Below are 18,090 nucleotides of genomic sequence, written 5' to 3'. Positions count from 1 at the left end.
GTGTAAAATAAAGCAAAGCAATAGTTGATTAACAGCTGATTTATTTACTACAACAAACCTTCAATGAAATTGCCTATATATTGTAAGTTATCATATTATAGGTCTGTCATATATTGTAATAATAAACGTGTTTACGTTTGGTACATTAGACGTTTCGTTAATTTTAGCAAAACGAATATAATATTAATTGTTATGTATACTTGAATAATTATTGAACCCATAGGTTTATTTATCTGTTCTAGGAGCCACGAGTCATGTTTGAGGTGACGAGGGGCTGTAATACTTTGTTTTGCCAAGCGGTGGCGGGAAAGTGTCATGTTTTTACAGGTACACCTGAAGTCCAGGTGTCACAGTTCTGTTTGGCGTCCCTTAAATCACTGCGCCTGAAATCTGTAATCACACAGTTGAACACTGAATTTATCAAAATACAGACTAATAATAAATGAACACATTTGGATCAAAACCGGACCGATTTCATTGCTTTGGAGGTTGGTGATGAAGTGTTTATTTCATTTTATTTTATTTTCAGTATTCAACTCAATTCCAGGCTTTATATCTATTTAACATCATAAAATATATTTTTGCAGAACTATTTTTATTACATTTTATGTAAGAGCGCTATTTTAAACCTTCACCCCTGACTCGTGGTTTCGCACTTTCTGCCTTCATTAAGATTACTTTGATTGATTTCAGTATGATGGGGAGGGGGTTTGGGGCGAGACTCGTGCTCGGCGCGTGCCTATCTAGCCCATCTGTTGCACATGTTCAACTGTCATCAACACCACGCGCCAATATTGGACTGGAGAGGGGGAATTCCCCCTGGAGGAGCCTGACTAATTGTACAATTCCCTAAAGGAAATGAACAATAAAACCTCTTTAACACGACTTAGAGGACACTCCATCAATGGAGTTATAGCAGATAATGGTTATGAGAGTAGTGGGAGTACACCAATATAGTAATATTGTTCAAAATCACACTATTTTTAAACAATCTTTATTTCACTCTGTAGCGTTTATTTACTAATCTTATATGTTTATAAACTCACTACAAAAGTGAAATTATTGAAATTTGTTTTTTTAATTTAATATATGTTTAATTAATTAAATTAAGAAATCGAGTTCATAATTCATATATTATCATAATTTGACATTTTAATACATCTTGCATTTTCCTTTTGGTTTTTTATTTAGAACCTTTGTGGAGACTTTACTGTGAGTGAGTCCTTCAAGGACGTTCCCACAAACCCACGACACGAGAAACTAAATCCCCTTTGAGCTGGGGACGAGTTGCCAACGGTTTTTCTGAGCCTGGGAAAGTTGGGATATTTCTCGCACGCGTCAGACATGCGACAGTTATTCAAATTAGACTCGCATTCAGCGCGTGGGCCCCATCCTTTGTGTGGCCACATCTGCTGCTGCGCGGCGGGAACATTCAAATTAGGACTTTTTTGTGCTCAGGTTCCTGCTGCGTTTGAGCCACCAGCGCACTCAACATGACCCAAAACAACCCCCGTCAGCGGCCGAGCCACAGAAAAACGAACACGTCACCAGACTGTCTTTATTCTTTAGCTGTGACAGAAGAATAGCAGCTCATGCTCACCAGCCATATTTATTAAAACGCCTGTGATCGACCCACAGCGTTTTTATACGTAGACCAATCTACGATGGCTGAAATGCGCTGTATTTTTTTCCAAACTCGTTTTGGAGCAGTGGTTACTGACGTGTATAGAGAATCTCCCTGCGCCCATGTTTAACCGTTCAGATGGTCGGCGCGTGCCATAGAATAATTAAGTCTGCTTGAATAACCCTCGGCGCGTGCAAAGAGGACGCCTTGTTAGCCACAAAGAAGCATGTGTGCACCTTTTTTAAAATACATTTTGCTACATATAAACCCCTATAATTAGTTACTTCGTCATGTAAAAAAGCACAGACACCAGGTATTATAAAATTTATTAAGATGAAAAAAGACGAAGACACAAAGAGAAAAAGACTTTATTTATTATCGTACATCCTCCCAATTAGCCTCTTTCTTACATTTTTCTCTCTCTATATATTTCTTAGTCGCTTTATGTTTTTTGTCGCTTAGGCATATTGTATTAGTTTTAGTTGTCCCTTTATTAGTTTGTATAAATTTTCTAATTTGTAATTAATGAAACTATAATCTAGAACGTCAGAAAACAGGCTCTCTAATGTAATAACATTTGATAATGTATATTTGCGCCTGCGATTTTACATGGTCTGTAAACACTTAATGTTTATGCCTGACATTATTATTAGGTGTTAACACATTGGGTGCTCTGTTGCATATAAACTGGATGTTTATTTTGATCAATTAGCTCATTCATTCATTCAGGCTCAAATGTCTTCATGTGGCACTAAAGCTTAATTTCTTCAAGTTTAGCTGCTCAATTTTGTTGAAAGCATCTGTCTATAAACAAAATGCCCATGCATCTGTGATACTATCCACTGATCTGGTTTGATTATTTTTTTAATATAATCAACTTTATTTTTTAAAATTGTCTTCATGTTAATATTTAAACAGGCATAAACTGCATTTCAGCTTGGTCTTTGTACCATCATCAACTTCTGTTTTATAACAGATCGCATCATTAAAACAATGATCACCTGTGATTTTTATTGCAGCTTTACCATCTTCTTTTTTCTTTCTCACCGCCTTGAGACATAGTTGGACGTCTTCTTGAACTGGACGTCTCTCCCACCGTGACCCAGTCATCCGTGAGCTGCAGTGAGAATTTCTATGGTCAAACTTTCTCACACTCGGGCTCATTAGCAGCTGACAGAAACAGGACAACTAATCTGACCAGACAGGGTTTTAACAATGCGCAGCGTCCACAATGAAAGTCAAACGCGTGAGACCGCTGGCGTGATGCAATTTACTGGAATTATGGTAAAATCAGTGTGTGTGTTGTGTAGCAGATACAGTATGAGCTGTTTCATTGGCTCTACCCAAGTACATTAAGTACAGTAAATGTTGTATGTAGTATATGATGTGTAAAAATTATATGGAATCTTAAATATTATAAAACCCAATCCTTAGATTGACACATTCATTCACATGACTGTTTTTAAAACAAACCCAATTATTCAGGCCCAGACACAACCTTCAAATACTGACACAGTTTTCATTTTTAACGTGATCAACATTAATAATGAAGCAACAAACTGTAAAAAAAGGAAAGATCAAACTTTTCTTACGTTACATAACTCATACCACTACATAACGCTAGTGTAAATGTGTTTATCAGGTTTAAAGGGATCAATGACATACCAGCTCGTGACGTGCTCGCTCCTGTGCTCGTGCAGGTCGTTGCTGCCGGGTTGGAAGCTGCAGTTGTTTTGAGCGCCCTTTTACTACACGAGGTTTGGGTTTGGTGACAGCGGCGCGTCGTGTTTGTGGGCGGACACTTCGTACCACTCGCCACGCCCCTCGTCTCCTCCACTATCCACGGCTGTGTTCGAGGATGCAGCTTAAACAGAATACATGGAATATTAAGATTTAAATTGTTTCGCACTTTTTTGTTTGTTTTTTTCTTGATGCACCAGCTTCTGTCAAAATCTAACCCCTACAAAATAATTAAACTTATGTGTGCATTAGACTTTTGGGTTCGTCAGCAAATCAAATTTAACAATAACCTCCATCCAGCATCATTTTTACCTACAGGTGAAATTAATAATACACAATCTATCTCAAACGACTTTCAGTTGTTGAATTGCCAGTATAAGAGCGAAATATGAATTCGACGATCAACCCTCATTTATTAATGTCCCTGTGGACATGTGTCCCTGTAACTTCCCAATCACTCATAGCAGGAAAGCCATCTGCTGCCTTTGTTCGCTGGCTCGTGCTGCTCTCGTGCCCCTGACACGGCCATCCAATATTCAGAAAACCCGCCATCAATCCGCCTTGACTGAGTTTCCCGGACGTCGCTGGGGACTCTCAGGTCCTCATCCTTCCGTAAATGTGCTGAGCCTTTGGCGCAAAAAGGTTGAAATGCTTTGCTTATTCTACAACTACTGTCTAGTTCTGCAGACGTTCGGTGCGTGTGTGGAGCCTGAGCTCAGACCCTGAAGCGACAGCCATTGGCGGAGAAACCGAGGCGACGCTATAAGTTTACCTTTGTCAACTTTGACGCACAAAGCAAATGTGCGCCACCAGATGTGCGCTGGACCTTGCAGCTTGGCTTTTGGCTTGGTTAGGCTTCCCCGGACCTTCAAATCCTGTCTGAGCCATCCCCTTGGTCTGTGCAACGTAGGCTTAGAATAATGCAAGCATTTTTTTCTCTCTGTCAAACTACAGATGACGCCAGGCTTGATGCTTTGCACTGCAATGAACTTCATGTTCAAACAGACAAGACAATAGATCAGCAAAGCGTCTGTAAGGTCATTAAAGGCAAATTAGATTTTCCAACGCATTTTAAATGCTTGCTCTGGTCATATTCCAAACAGATTCTGATCAAATAATAATCAAAGCTTAAATTGAATAAGGTTTCACAAGGTTTTACAGTGCGTAAATCATGCGTAAAGCAGCTTTGCCTTCGATGTTTTTTGTATGTATCCAATATATTTAATACAGTTAAACTCTAAGTATTTTACCACGATAAACCTTGATTTATATTTCTTATTTATAACCTTTATAACATGTAACAAGTTAAACACAGTCATCCAAACAACAATTTTTTGACGTTTTGCTCATTTTATTGCTATGATTTTTTTTTCTTTGGCCTCTCATTAGACAGAAGTAAATACAAGCAGATGGTTACAGGCAAACAAAACTAGCGTTGCTTTGGACGCGGGAAGCTTCTTGGCAAATTTGGATTGGAGTCTTTTTTTGCGTCCAGACGCGACACAACGTCACATCACTGCTTTGCACAACACTCTGACAAACGTGTATTTGTGACCGTTAAAGGATAGAAATTTGTTTTACGGATTTAACATCACTTTATATAATGAAAGTCATGTGTAGCTGGTATCATTTACGTGCAACTTGGCCCAGAGTCTGAGCTTCTTTGTTGCATTTGCAGATAAGATTCATGTGACTGACCTAAAGTCAGGTAGAACGTTTAATTTTGAAATTTGCCTGTGAAACATCTATTGGTGCAATTTTCTCTCTTTAACAGAGGGTGTGTTTAAGACAGCAATGTAAAAATAGAAATATGTGTCATGCTGATAAAAAACACAAGTTCAGCTGCAATGATTTCCTTTTTTTAATGTGTGGATTCTCTACAGTTGGACTCAAAATAAACCATTCCCCCCATTGCAGATTAAGTGCATGACAGCTGCTTGCTGTGACAAATAAATCAGAAAAATTGAGATGGCTCAACACAACTGTTTGAAGATGTTTTTTTAGCTTAACTTGAGTTGACTACTGCAGTCTCACACCTGCCATAAAACGTGTTGGGTGCACATCACCTTCAACCAATCAAGTCCCTGAGACTCAGATTTTTTAAACAAGCCTCATAGGTTTTAGATATGTGACTTTCTGTTAATCGGTTAATCAGTGGATGTCTGGAAATAGAAAAACGAGGAATATGCTGAATAAAACACCCTGAAACTGTGGTGCTGTCCCTTTGTTCAGAAGGCATGTTGTAAATAGGTTTTCTTTGATTTGTTCATCGTAAACTTTGCCAACCCAACTAATTTTCAGTGCGGCTTGAATAGTTGGAGTGCAACCTGCAGCAGATATGAGACTTCAGTTTGGGACTTCAGGTACATGAGGCACCTTGGACAGTTTTCATCTGCTGAAATATACTTTTCAGTTCCATGGACAGTGATGACCAGGAGTCACAAAGCCACAGACTTGGCCTCATGCAGGGACATGAGCGACTCCAGACGTCAAATGTGCAGAGGAGTGAGCCCAGAGGTAAAGAAAAGGCTGTTTGTGAGAATGATGCTAAATTGTCAGTGAAGTTGAGGAAGCTGTTGATGTTGGAGCTGGAACATATGGACAGACCACATTTCTACTGGGAATAGAACCTAAAGTAATTAGGAATTTAATGTATGGTGTGGAAACACTGCTGTCAGATGAGTTTAGTTACTGTTCTGTTTGCTTTGTTATCCTTTTTCTGGACAATACTGCTTATCATCCCCCCACTCTTACACGATGATGTACGCGGATCTGTTATTTTGCAGTCTGCAGGGCTTCACGGAGCCCTGAAGGAGACGATGTTGTCGGTAAAGTCCAGTCCGTCGACGCTTTTAGTTTCACGCCTCACTGGTCCTGCATGTGCAGACTCCATCTGTCTGAACGCCGTGGCTCGTGTCAGTCTCATGCCGGTTATACCTCCACATTCTGACTTCAGATCAGAAGTTTATTCATTGACATATTTCAGTTTAAGAGACACTGTAAACGTGAATTACATGTATATGATCCCTTCAGATTTTGATCCAAGTTAGTTTTGCCCAGATATTTTATTCGGTGCCGCGTGTAACTGAATGAAAACAAAGACTCCGAGCATATTTTTTTCTGGAAACTCTTGGTGGCTCCACTCTCCTTCTTTCAACAAAGGATCACTGTGCTTAATTTGCACAGATGGATACCCACGCTGAAACCTGGACAAAAAGGCTCCCAACCGAAGTCCGCCTTGGACTTTTTTTCCGTGCGCTCCTCTTGGAGAGCCCGTTCCCAGGCTGGACTTGATGGCAGTTATTTGGGGTCCCATGGGGCAGAACGCGTGCAGCAGCGTTTGAAAAAGCCAAGAGCTTATACCCTCAAGCTACAGCTTGCAGGCGAAGAACAGCATCGCCCCCGTCAACGCAGTGAGCTCGATGAGCTGCAAAACTCTTTCCGAATGTGGTGCGAAAGACGCGAGGTCTGCTTAATGAGCAACCGAATAAAGCTCTGTCTAACGGATTATAGTCACACAATTTATGGATCCTATGGATTTTAATGAACATTGTTGCTCTTAAGTAGTGTTGTTTTGTTCCTTTGAATATCATTTTAGCGGCATTGGTTAATTGACATATAACCGCATCGTTGTGTTTATGTGATCAAGACCTCCCCAAAAGAAACAAGCAACTAAAGCATCGCTAAGGCGCGTAGCTGGTGAGGGCAAGGACAGGAACCAGCAGCCGCGGTCAGGTCCGGGATGCTGATGGGAGCAGCAGTGAGAGGTTGGGAGGGGGTGGTGTGTGGCGACCGAGGAGGGAGGGAGGGGGTTCCCATCTGCCGCGTGGTTGTGGCGCGTGCCGAACGCGTGAATCCCAGTGGCAGCCCACAGCCCTGTTTGGTTCAATGAGGGGCTGCAGACACTGTCTATGGGAAGATGCGAAAATAAAAGGCGCTCAGCGCACGTTTCTAACCATCAGGCGCTACGTTATATGGTCGTGTCACTTCAAACGTCAGATGTGATTCGTTAAATTATAAACCAGGCGCGTCCACCGTGTCATCCTCCACGCAGCCGCTCTTTATATGAACAGTGTGAGTCTTTGTACACACACACACACACACACACACACACACACACACACACACACACACACACACACACACACACACACACACACACACACACACACACACACACACACACACACACACACACACGTACGTCCATCCTCTCTTTGCAGTGGCTCCATCAGACTCCACCCCCTCCCAAATGCTCCAGGCTCCAGGTAGACACTGTTGTTGAAATTGGAAGCAAACTGTTGGGGGAGCATAAACAGATGTTAATCCATACATAGCGTGGCTTGGGTCTCTGCTTTATTAATTTCCACGAATAGATTAGTCCTGCCACCTCCGAATCTCTCCTCTGGTTCTCGTCCCTTTGTTGTGACGGGTCGGAAAGTCTTGTCTATAAGCAACGATAAAAACATCAACAAAGTGTATTTCTCCTTTTTAACTAGAGCATTTTAACTTGTTTGATCGAAATCTATTATTTTACATAGTTGCAACATGTGTAGTCAAACAAAACTGTTATCTGGATAATTTGCTTATTTGGTTGGGGTACATTTTTAAAACAGACAAAAATAAACTGATAAATTTATTAAAATAATTGAAAAAACGCTCAATCCTAATTGAAAAACTACTAGACGTTAGTTGTTTGTAGTAACTGCGCGTTGGGGGAATCCCACGTGCCTGTAGCTTGCGTGCCTCGTTTAAGCTTGGGTTGGACGTTAAGGCTTTAAAATTTTAAACGCAATAAAACAAAACGTCGTGTAACCCCGCATACCAGCGGTGACGACAGGGGCCCAGTGGGACCAGATGGTCCAGACGGGACCCTCCGGTCACGTCCCAAAGGCATCGCCCCCGGTGTCAGACCTCAGCGCTGCGGCTCGCGCCCCCTCCCCCCCGACGCTCCCCACCCGCATAAATAGGAGGCCCCTCGCACTCTGCCGCACAGTCAAGCGCAGCCGCTGCACGAGCGAGCGTCTCCCCCGCAAAGCACGTCAACCCGCCGAAGACGAAATGAGTCCCAGCATCACTAGCGAGGCCGTCCGGCCGTTCCCTGCCCGGTCCACCGTGGCCCAGAGGAAGCAAGCCAACGAAATGAGAAAGGTAAGAAAGGAGCCGACTGCGCTGCTCCGCCCTCATCTCAACGGGTTTTCTGCTTCGACTCTTGCCGCTCGCGCCGCTAAATAACGTGCGCTATCCTTTTTTTCTAGACTCTCAAACCGTTGCTGGAGAAGAGAAGACGAGCCCGTATCAACGACAGCCTCAGTCACCTGAAGAGCCTGATTCTGCCGCTCGTTGGCAAAGACAACGCGCGTTACTCCAAGCTGGAGAAAGCGGACATTCTGGAAATGACCGTCCGCTTCCTCCGAGACCTTCCGTCCGCTCCAGTCAAAGGTGAGCACCGTCTGCTCAACTAAATGAAACGAGAAAGAACAAGTAAAATCACACAGGCTTCACGCTGAGGTCCAAAGTCTGATCAAATCTCCCTTTTCTCCAGACTCCGCAGACAGTTACAGAGACGGCTACAAAGCGTGCCTCCAGCGCGTGTCCGCCCTGCTCCCGAAAACCAGCGCGGACCGAGGCGCGTGCCAGCGCGTCAGCGACTTCATCCAGCAGTCCATGTCCGCGAGCGTCACGCCGGCCTGCCGGAACTGCTGCGCGCACAGCTCCAGGAGCCTCCCTCAGATCCAGCAGCGCATCCAGAGCCTCAAATCCAGCTTCGGCTCCAGACCGGAGACTCAGGTCCGCGGCGGCAGCGCGGCGGCGGCGCCGGGCGGAGCGCAGCCAGGCCCGCAGTCCGTCAGCTCTGCGATGTGGAGGCCGTGGTAGATTAGACGGACATTCAATTCACGAGTCGTGTTTATTTTTCATTTCTATTATTGTAGTCGTTGTGATTAAGAACAATAGTTTTGAAGATGATGTATAATATTTTTCTTCAGTATTTGGCCCATTTCTGCCAGAGGGCACACGAGCACAGATCTTATAGAAGCTGTATGAGTCTATGGGCTTTTTAATATGCAATCCTCTTTGGGGTGTCAAAGATATGGGTTGTAGACAACACTTTTGTAAAACCCCAAGGGTTATTTTGTTTGAGGTTTGCACGAGGGGCTTAAAAGTATTTTGGTCTGTGCAACAGTTTTGTCTGTAAACACTATGTGTTAAATAGGATTTATTTTTGTTTATTGATGTCGAGAAAACAAGCTTTGTCAAATAATGTCTTTTTGATTAAAATGAATATAATTGTCATTTTGTCAGCTCTGTCATTTAAGAGTTTTAATAAATGCATGCTCCCGGAAGAGAATGGTGTTGGGTGATTTTTATAAAGCCGGAGTCCTAATGGGAAGAATCCCAGCGCTATGAAAGGAGTAAAAAGGCGCGCAAACGCATAAAGCCACGGGTCAGTCTGAGCCCATTGATGCCGACGAGCAGCTGCTCCATTGTTGCTGATGTGAGGCGCCGCTCCGGTTGCCGCCAAACTGGTGGGAAAAAAGTCGGACTGGTTGTGTGATGGGACACACACTGGGATAATGAACGCAACTCTACCGCTCCTCAGCAATTTTACATAGTCGCTGAATCTCTGGTCAGAATGACATTATAATACAACATCTCAGCTCGTTGTCTCTCTTTTGCGACATTTGTCGTTTCATGTCATCTTACATTTCTATAAAACATACAAAGCTTCACACGTGGGTTTGACGTCAGTAAATATAACATTTATAATCTGTATTTACTAAAAGGTGAGATATATTCCATCTGCTTTGAATTCAATTGTGAATATCCTATACACATAATTGCAGGTTATCATAATTTTTTTTAGCAGGTTAGAATAATTCTTGCTTGATTTAAAAAAGTTATATTTATTTTAAATACTTGATTTCTTAGTCTTCTTGTAGTCAGTAGTTTTATGTTTTGTATTTACAAAACAAAACATTAAATCAGGGATTTGAACTTACTATAAGTCTAATTTATCATTTCAGAAATTAAAAGCAGCTGTCATACACTACACAGTACTTATTGTTTGTCCAGTACTTATTGTTTGTCCTACAGTGAATGTGCAGGGAGGTCTTTGATTCTGATAAATAAAACAACAATGAAGAAATAAAGCTTCCCCAACAGTGCTACAACATGTGCAGTATGTATTTTTAAGTGGTGAAGCCTGGCATGAGTAATTTCTATTAACTTCTAACACAATCAAACCCGCTTTGGCTGTTATCACAGTTATCATATGGCCATGATCAATACTTATCAGCCCATACGCACTTCATATAACAATTTGTATTGCAATGTGTCCGTTTTTCTTCTTTATAACATTTGGAGACGTTTGTGTTCATGTTGTCCACAGTTGTCGTCTTTTTGTTATCCAGAGGCTTTTGTTGTCATTAAACCTGTTTGTTCATGTGAATCATATGTGACTAAGGTCAGAGAAATGGGAATCCCCACAAATTGATCATTTCCACTTATGTAGTGGATTTCCTGTGAATCACGGGTGATGGACTTGGGGTCGTTGGACCATTTAGATACTGACCACTCCAGAAACAGCCACAGGAGCCATAGTGAGGGGCTCTGATCCAGTTTTCCACACCTTGTCAACGCGGCCACAATCCGTACGCTTCAAGACAAAATGTTCACTTGCTACCTCAATACAGTCGAACCTGAAATGATATAACCCTGGTGAATTCTGGAGCTCATTACTGAAGATGAAGGGACAAAAATACCAGTGGGAACTTGCAAAATCTGGTCAGCAAATATTAGAAGCGCTTGACTGCTGTAATAAGTGGTGCTGACCTCTCATCTGATGAAGACGATGAAGAGGCTGGTGCTCACTCATCTTCGTCCTATGGTGAGCCAGTCAATGGAGCCGCTGCAGTTCGCCTGTCAGCCCGGTATCAGAGTTGAGGATGCGGAGCTGGTGGTAGACGTTCGTAGGCCCACACACTCTGCACTAACACCGGTGAGCAAATAGCTAGCGGTATTGTGTTAGCTAACTGTAACCTGAACCCCCCACCCGTTATCCAGCCCTAACCCTAACCACAATAACCTGCTGCTTAACATAGCAACTTAGCTAGCTGCTAGCTGCTCGCGAGGAGGCAGAGCAGGCACCTACCGGTCTGTACGAATGCGCTGATAAGTTCTGATCAGCCCATTCGTTATGGCTGATAACATCCGAAGCGGGTGCTTACAAGTACTTGGGTGCTCACCTCAACAATAAACTGGACTGGTCACACAATACAGGTGCACTGTATAAAAAAGGAAAGAGCACACTCTATCTGTTAAGGAGACTCAGGTCTTTTGGAGTCCAGGGCCTCTCCTAAAGACCTTCTATGACTCTGTGGAGGCATCAGCCATCTTTTATGGAGTGTTTTGCTGGTGCAGCAGCATCTCAGCAGCAGACGGGAAGCGACTGGAGAAGCTGGTCACAGCTCCACAGCTGGAGGAAGGGGGTTGGTAAGCGTTCATCCATGATGGAGAACGATGCCCACCCCCTGTATGGAACGTAGTCATCACTATGTAGCTCCTTCAGTGACAGACTGATACATCCTTAGTGTCTGAAGGAACGACACCGTAGGTCGTTTCCACCTGTAAGACTTTACAACCTCAGCTGCTCCCAGTGAATCACTGATAATTGGAAGTGTTATACCACTTTTAGTTCAAATGTAGTAAATAAAAGATGAGTTATCCTTTTTCACACAGTGATGCCTCTTATACATCGTCATCTTGTGTTTCTAGTCAGTCTTAAACCTTGTCCTTCAAAACAAAACCTAATGTTAGACTTGTTTATACTCCACACAGTAACTTTTATTCCCATTGATGTGTTTCTCTCCACCCAATAAACCATTTTCTATCACGTCAGGTTCTTTGCTGTCCACTTTCTTTTTCACCATTCTCCGTCTCCAGATGATTTCTAGATCTCTCCTTTCCAGCTTCCTCCTTCCTGCTCCTCATAGAGCAGCTCAATTCTTTTACAACCTCCTCCATCTCTTCGAGCTGACTCCTGTTTCAGGCTCTGCTCCAGAGCATCACACTGCTTCTCACAGTGCTTGTTGTGGCTTCCATCCTTCATGATCAATCTGATCTATAAGAAGATTATTGTCCTCTTTTAGAAAAGCATTTTAGTGGTCGGAGAGAGGAAGGAAGGCATTCAGAGGCGTCCACAGTACAAGTGGTCCACAGTAGATGCACATTAGATGCTGAAGTGAATAAAAATTTTAGATAGCAAAGACGAGAAGGAGCTGAGTGTGTGTTTTCAGTAAAGACAGTTCATTTGAATAGTTTGATACAAATGAAATGTGCTTGTATAGAGGCGGGTTCCAACAAAGCTGCAATGAGTAAACCGTTAATCATATTCTACATTCTACCAAGGCCTTGACAGCATTTTACATTCATTCATTCATTCATTCATTCATTCATTCATTCATTCATTCATTCATTCATTCATTCATTCATTCGTTTGTTCGTTTTCAGCAGTCCTTTACTTTCCCTTTGTGACACACATTGTTCTTGTTGGTACTTCGCTGTAATAACTGTCATTAACTCCTAGGCCAAAAAAAACACAGAATGTCCTCCTCATAGTTCATGTTCTGCAGCTGTAATCAGCCTTTGTGGAGGAAACAATCAAATCAAATCTAATCAAATCAAAATCAAAGACACTTTATTTATCCAGGGGGCAAAAAAATCAAGACAGGGCGCTTGAGCAGCATGTCAGTTGTATAACGACCATATAAGAACTTAAGTAAGTTTGTAAGATTAAATAATAATCAACCATAATAGAAAAATAATAATGATAAAACTAAAAAGAAATAAGTATATAGTGCTTAACTAATATTTGAATGCTTAGTGATTGGAGTTCAGGAGGAGGATGGCTTTTGGCACAAAGGTATCTGCTGTTCTGTGGAGTGGAACCAGGAGGTTATGGGGAATGTGGTGATGCTCTCCATGAAAAGTAGTAGAAAGTGATCAAAATGTCACTATTGACTCCAAAGATCTGAGTTTAAGTGTTAGAGAAGAGCTTAATTAGGTTGTTCCTATTAGGTGGTTTCCACATATTTGTATGCCTTTCACTGGTTTCCATGGAAGATAGTAATGCGCGTCACTTTTTTTCACCATGTCAGTGGTGATTCTAAGCCTTTAATATTATTATGGTAAAATGATGCAAAAAAGACAAAACTGATCATACAGAAAACATTAATGTTTCATAATCATAGTTTAGTGGGTGTATTTTAAATATTTTTCGAAGATGTAATGTAAGTATATTTATAGAGGCTCTATGTGGATGGTGGAGTTTGCACCGTGGCTCCTCAGGATATCTACAGTGTAATGAAACAGCTTTCGGTCTGGAAAAACAAGCAGAGCTACATTAAGACATAAAAAAACAATGATCAATGCAATCTTTGCACATCGGCACTGCAGCAGTCATAAGGAGGCTCCTCTTACACTGGGGCCCCAAGCACCTGCCCGGTCTGCTGCCAAAGAGCGCCTCTGAAGTCAGGTGGGGTCCCTCTCGCGGTTTCTCCCCCACCAACTCCCAATTCCTAATTCCCATGAAGTGTCAGAACATCTTCAGACAAAGGCGCCCTGTTATCCAGCCTGCACAGATGGGTTACCGACGCCGAATTTGACGGAAAAGACAAAGGAGGACCCTAACCGTAGGAGCAGAACTAGAGAATATAACCACCCCCCCGCCCCCAACATCCCCCCATCCCAGTGGGCGCGTGCAGCAAGTGTGCCTCTCAATTACAGCCGCCTCCGAACATAGACGGTGGCTCTATTTCATGCAGACCGCTGCAAACTGTGAATCTTTATTGTGAAAAGTAAAAGACTAATAATCAAACTGTGCGTGTATTAAACACATATGAACTAAAACATTCGTGCAAAAGAACGTTTGATTTGCGTCACAGCATCTTGACTTTGCTCCGCTACTGTATTTTAAATGGCAGCTTCATTTATTTCTATTTCGTTAATAGTTCATTGTAACTGTGTGTTCAGTTATTGTCTCCGTTTCGAATGGTTTCCAGCAGAACAGGACACAACCAGCTGCAACCTTGTTTAACAAACGTGGTCAGTCTGGACGTGGTCGCTCTTAAACATCTTTTTATCCCCTTAACAGATTGAGCTTTGTGTGTCGTCATCGTCACATAATGTTGAGCAGCAAACATTACACGATGGCTTGGACGCTCACATATCCAGGAGTCAAGCTCAAGAAGACAATTGCAGCACTGAGTTTCTGAACAGGGGGGCGAGAAAGGTTTGTTTCAGTTGGACACGACAACGTGGACCCATCAGCATGCAGATGGGACACCCACGCCAAAACAGCGTGGAGCTCATGTGTCATGCGTGTAAAGGTTTATAGTTCAAAAAAAACTTGCAGTGTGTGTGTGCGCGCGTGCGTGCGTGCGTGCGTGCGTGCACATGGATGAGATACACACAGTGAGACCGAGTCAGAGGATGCTGGTTCAGTGTGTGTGTGTGTGTGTGGGGGGACTGACGGCTCGGTAACAGACTGCCATCTGGTCCCCGTGGCGCGTGCTGCGCGCGTGGTTCCCCAGAGTGCAGCGATATTTGATGGGCTGTCGTGTCTCCGCCGTTTGTATTTAAAATCTGGCCATCTGAATAAAGTTGGAATTCAAAGTCAGGCGCACCCGCAGGACATGAGGGTTGATTATAATAAACACCAGACCCACATGAAGTAAGTCTGGAGTTTTACAGTAGATCTAGTTCATATAGAATCTGTACAGTCGTTTTATTGTGCGGTCACCATTCAACGTAACATGCTCTCTCACTACACACCTACTTTGAATTTGCTGCTGGACCACGTCAGGCGTGGGCAGTGGGGGTGCACCCTACAGGTTCAGACCCCTGCCGGGCATTAAAAACCTCATATGCAAAACTATTGTTTTCCAAACCTAAGACCAGATGTTATTTGAAAGTAGCGTGGCTTGGGCATGTGATCGTGAACGTAGCCTGCGTCTTAGTGGACACTTTACCGCGCACGCACGCCTGACCCCTATGCCAGCGTTGTGTGTATTGCACCTTGGCTTGGCTGCGTTCGTTTGAAATTTGAAGCATTATATGAACGCGTGGGAGGAAAACAAAACAACAATATAATCTTGAATTAGTTGTAGACTTAAATATTTTATAGAATCACTAATTTACCATTTAACGTACACTCTGCTGCCACGCCTCAACACTCAATTACGCAATTACGCACAACACACTGCCGTGTTTACCGTATTAACTAGCGTACTAAACAATGAATCTGGATGTTTTCTGTTGAAAAAGATGCATTTTTTGTAGATTTAGCATTTGTCAAAGAAGCACTGGGTTCTCCAAAACTCCAGCTTCTCCCGCTTTGTGACGCAGATTTTGCATGGATCCAACGCAGACACGCACTGCAGTTGTCACGCTTGGATTAGAGCAGAAAACAGATGGTTATCTTGCAGAAATTGATGCTTTTGTGTTGTTTTCGTGGAACCGGCAGCCTATCCACATAGTTTCGCGTCGGCGTGGGGGCGTACCCGTGACGCACGAAGACTGACGCCACGGACCCGCATATAAACCGGAGCTCGCAACCGTTAGAGACACATCCTCTGATTTGTGCTTTGAACGCAGCCCAGACCCAAAAGTCGTCGCTGAAAATGTCTCCAAACATGACTTGCGAAGCTCTCCAGTCTTTTCCTCCAAGACTGACCGTGGCCAAACGAAAAGAGGCTCTTCAACTCAGGAAGGTAAGCGACGCCGCTGGGTTTCCATTCATTTTCCTAATCCACTGCTTCACGTCGTGCAACAAATGAAGTGAATGAATACTAAACCTTGTGTTTTGTTCTTTGCAGACTATGAAACCTTTGATGGAAAAAAGGAGGCGCGCTCGAATCAACGACAGCCTGAATCACCTGAAAACCCTCATTCTTCCCCTCACAGGCAGAGATGTAAGTGGAATACTTTTCAACAACTCCACGCTAGATTCGGAAGTGTTGCCGTTAAAGCTGGGTTACGTTCGTGCATTTAACGTTTGCTATTTTCCCCTTTTCTAGAAGAATCGCTACTCGAAGCTTGAGAAAGCCGATATCCTCGAAATGACTGTGAGATTCCTCAGCGACATCCCTCCAGTAAAATCCAAAAGTGAGTTACGGTTCTGCTTGCTGGTGTTTGTTGTTAGAAGTGTAATAAAAGCGCAATCGTTTCTAAAAACACGAGAATAACAAAGTATTTATTCCCTTCTCAGGCTCCACGGACAGTTACAGAGACGGCTACAAAGCCTGCCTGCAGCGCGTCTCCGCTCTGCTTCCGGGCATGCGCGCGGACCCGGACGCGTGCCAGCGGGTGCGCGACTTCATCCAGCGGTCCGCGTCCGCCGCCGTCGCCGCGACCTGCCTCAACTGCTGCGCTCAAAGCTCCAAGAGTCTCCCTCAGATCCAGCAGAAAATCATGAGCCTCAGATCCAGACTGGGCCCCGGTCCGTCCGGGAGCGGCAGCAGCAGCAGCGGAGCGCAGCCGCACGCGCAGCCTCTCAGCAGCGGCATGTGGAGACCGTGGTAGACGTCTCAGCAGGAAGTGGCCGATTCTTCCTTTAGCCCGCAAATAGGCTAAATCTATTATATGCGGGGTTGTCTTTGATATGTATCACTTGTAAATACGCACGGTGATTCGCTCGTTTCGGCTGATGAGAGGCCAGAATTCATCCTTGAATTGTTCGTTTGAGTATTATATACTTACGTTATGCGCACGAGTCTAATGTCCTGTATAAGTTGACACGTTTGGACAGTCGTATTTTTAATCTGCATGTATGTATCGGGTAAATATTTAGTCCTCCTTGTGGACTGGATGATTAGGGGCTATTGAAACAGCCCTGTAAGACCCAAAGGGTCAGTGTATGTATGAATTTGTACAATAGACGTCAGTGTCCTGAGTCTGTGCGGATGACATGTGTAGACATTATATGTCTCTGTATATCAAGTATCTCTGTTGGGGGATATTTTATTTTTGCTATTTGCAGCAAATGTTGTACATATACACCTTAAAACACAATAAAACTAAGCTGTCGGGCTACATGTTGTGTTCTTCTTTCACTTACACAAAAGATTGTAAAATAAAAGTCTTCACTTACTGAACGAGAGACTATAAAAAAGCAAACGCAGATGCTGCACTGAATAATGTCACGCTTCCATATCCGCCTTTTGGGTTATTGAACAAAAGAGTGAACGACACGCTGGTTAAAAACCGTTACACGGTCCGAGTCCTGGATGTTCGCACATTGTGTGGTCAAATGCGCCCCATCAGGCGACATGTGATAACCGCGCAGCAGCGGTTTTGTCGGTGGAACCGCGGCCTGTGCTGCCCCCTGCTGGACATTCTGGTTCGGGCGGTTGTGGCTTATCTTTCACAACAATGTGTTTCCCGTTTTTCCGCTTTTGAACAATAACCACTGCATATTAAGCCAGTCGCTGCCGCCTGGGTTCAGATATGTGGCATAATTCATTCACTACAAACCAAATCAGCCGGACAGCAAAAATACCTCATTTTGTAACCTTTGTGTGAAGCCTCGTCTCCCTCCGGAAGAGTCACTTGTCAGAAGCCGGAGACCTGAACTGCGTGAACACCGGGTTTCACATCGCCGGAACCTCGCTGCAGCACGAGACCAACGAGCCCCGAGAGCGGACCGTCATCATCATCATCATCATCAT

At 43.5% G+C, this 18,090-nt stretch overlaps 2 protein-coding genes across 2 annotated transcripts; both read left to right on the top strand.

Moving 5' to 3' along the window:
* Window positions 1–5,322: 5,322 nt before the first annotated feature.
* LOC114859068 (transcription factor HES-2-like) lies at window positions 5,323–9,703 on the top strand. The gene is made up of 3 exons (XM_029156945.3): window positions 5,323–8,515; window positions 8,623–8,806; window positions 8,910–9,703. Exons 1-3 carry the CDS (start codon window positions 8,222–8,224, stop codon window positions 9,239–9,241), a joined length of 810 nt encoding a protein of 269 aa, XP_029012778.2. The 5' UTR covers window positions 5,323–8,221; the 3' UTR covers window positions 9,242–9,703.
* A 6,149-nt stretch (window positions 9,704–15,852) lies between these two features.
* On the top strand, window positions 15,853–17,455 carry LOC114858822 (transcription factor HES-2-like). The gene is made up of 4 exons (XM_029156445.3): window positions 15,853–16,134; window positions 16,240–16,335; window positions 16,441–16,528; window positions 16,632–17,455. The coding sequence occupies exons 1-4, from the start codon at window positions 16,045–16,047 to the stop codon at window positions 16,943–16,945; spliced, it is 588 nt and encodes a 195-aa protein (XP_029012278.1). The 5' UTR covers window positions 15,853–16,044; the 3' UTR covers window positions 16,946–17,455.
* Window positions 17,456–18,090: the final 635 nt, after the last annotated feature.

This window comes from Betta splendens, chromosome 7 (assembly GCF_900634795.4).
Source record: "Betta splendens chromosome 7, fBetSpl5.4, whole genome shotgun sequence".
NCBI classification, from domain to species: Eukaryota; Metazoa; Chordata; class Actinopteri; order Anabantiformes; family Osphronemidae; genus Betta; species Betta splendens.
The sequence above is the reverse complement of the archived record's forward strand: the minus strand, read 5'-3'. Positions and strand labels throughout refer to the sequence as shown.

Excerpts from the sequence above, each read along its gene's own strand:
- LOC114859068 (XM_029156945.3), top strand. The coding sequence starts at position 8,222 with ATGGTCCAGACGGGACCCTCCGGTCACGTCCCAAAGGCATCGCCCCCG. Across the intron at positions 8,516-8,622 it reads AAGCCAACGAAATGAGAAAG|ACTCTCAAACCGTTGCTGGA; the intron begins GTAAGAAAGGAG and ends CTTTTTTTCTAG. Across the intron at positions 8,807-8,909 it reads TCCGTCCGCTCCAGTCAAAG|ACTCCGCAGACAGTTACAGA; the intron begins GTGAGCACCGTC and ends CCTTTTCTCCAG.
- LOC114858822 (XM_029156445.3), top strand. The coding sequence starts at position 16,045 with ATGTCTCCAAACATGACTTGCGAAGCTCTCCAGTCTTTTCCTCCAAGA. Across the intron at positions 16,135-16,239 it reads AGGCTCTTCAACTCAGGAAG|ACTATGAAACCTTTGATGGA; the intron begins GTAAGCGACGCC and ends TGTTCTTTGCAG. Across the intron at positions 16,336-16,440 it reads TTCCCCTCACAGGCAGAGAT|AAGAATCGCTACTCGAAGCT; the intron begins GTAAGTGGAATA and ends CCCCTTTTCTAG.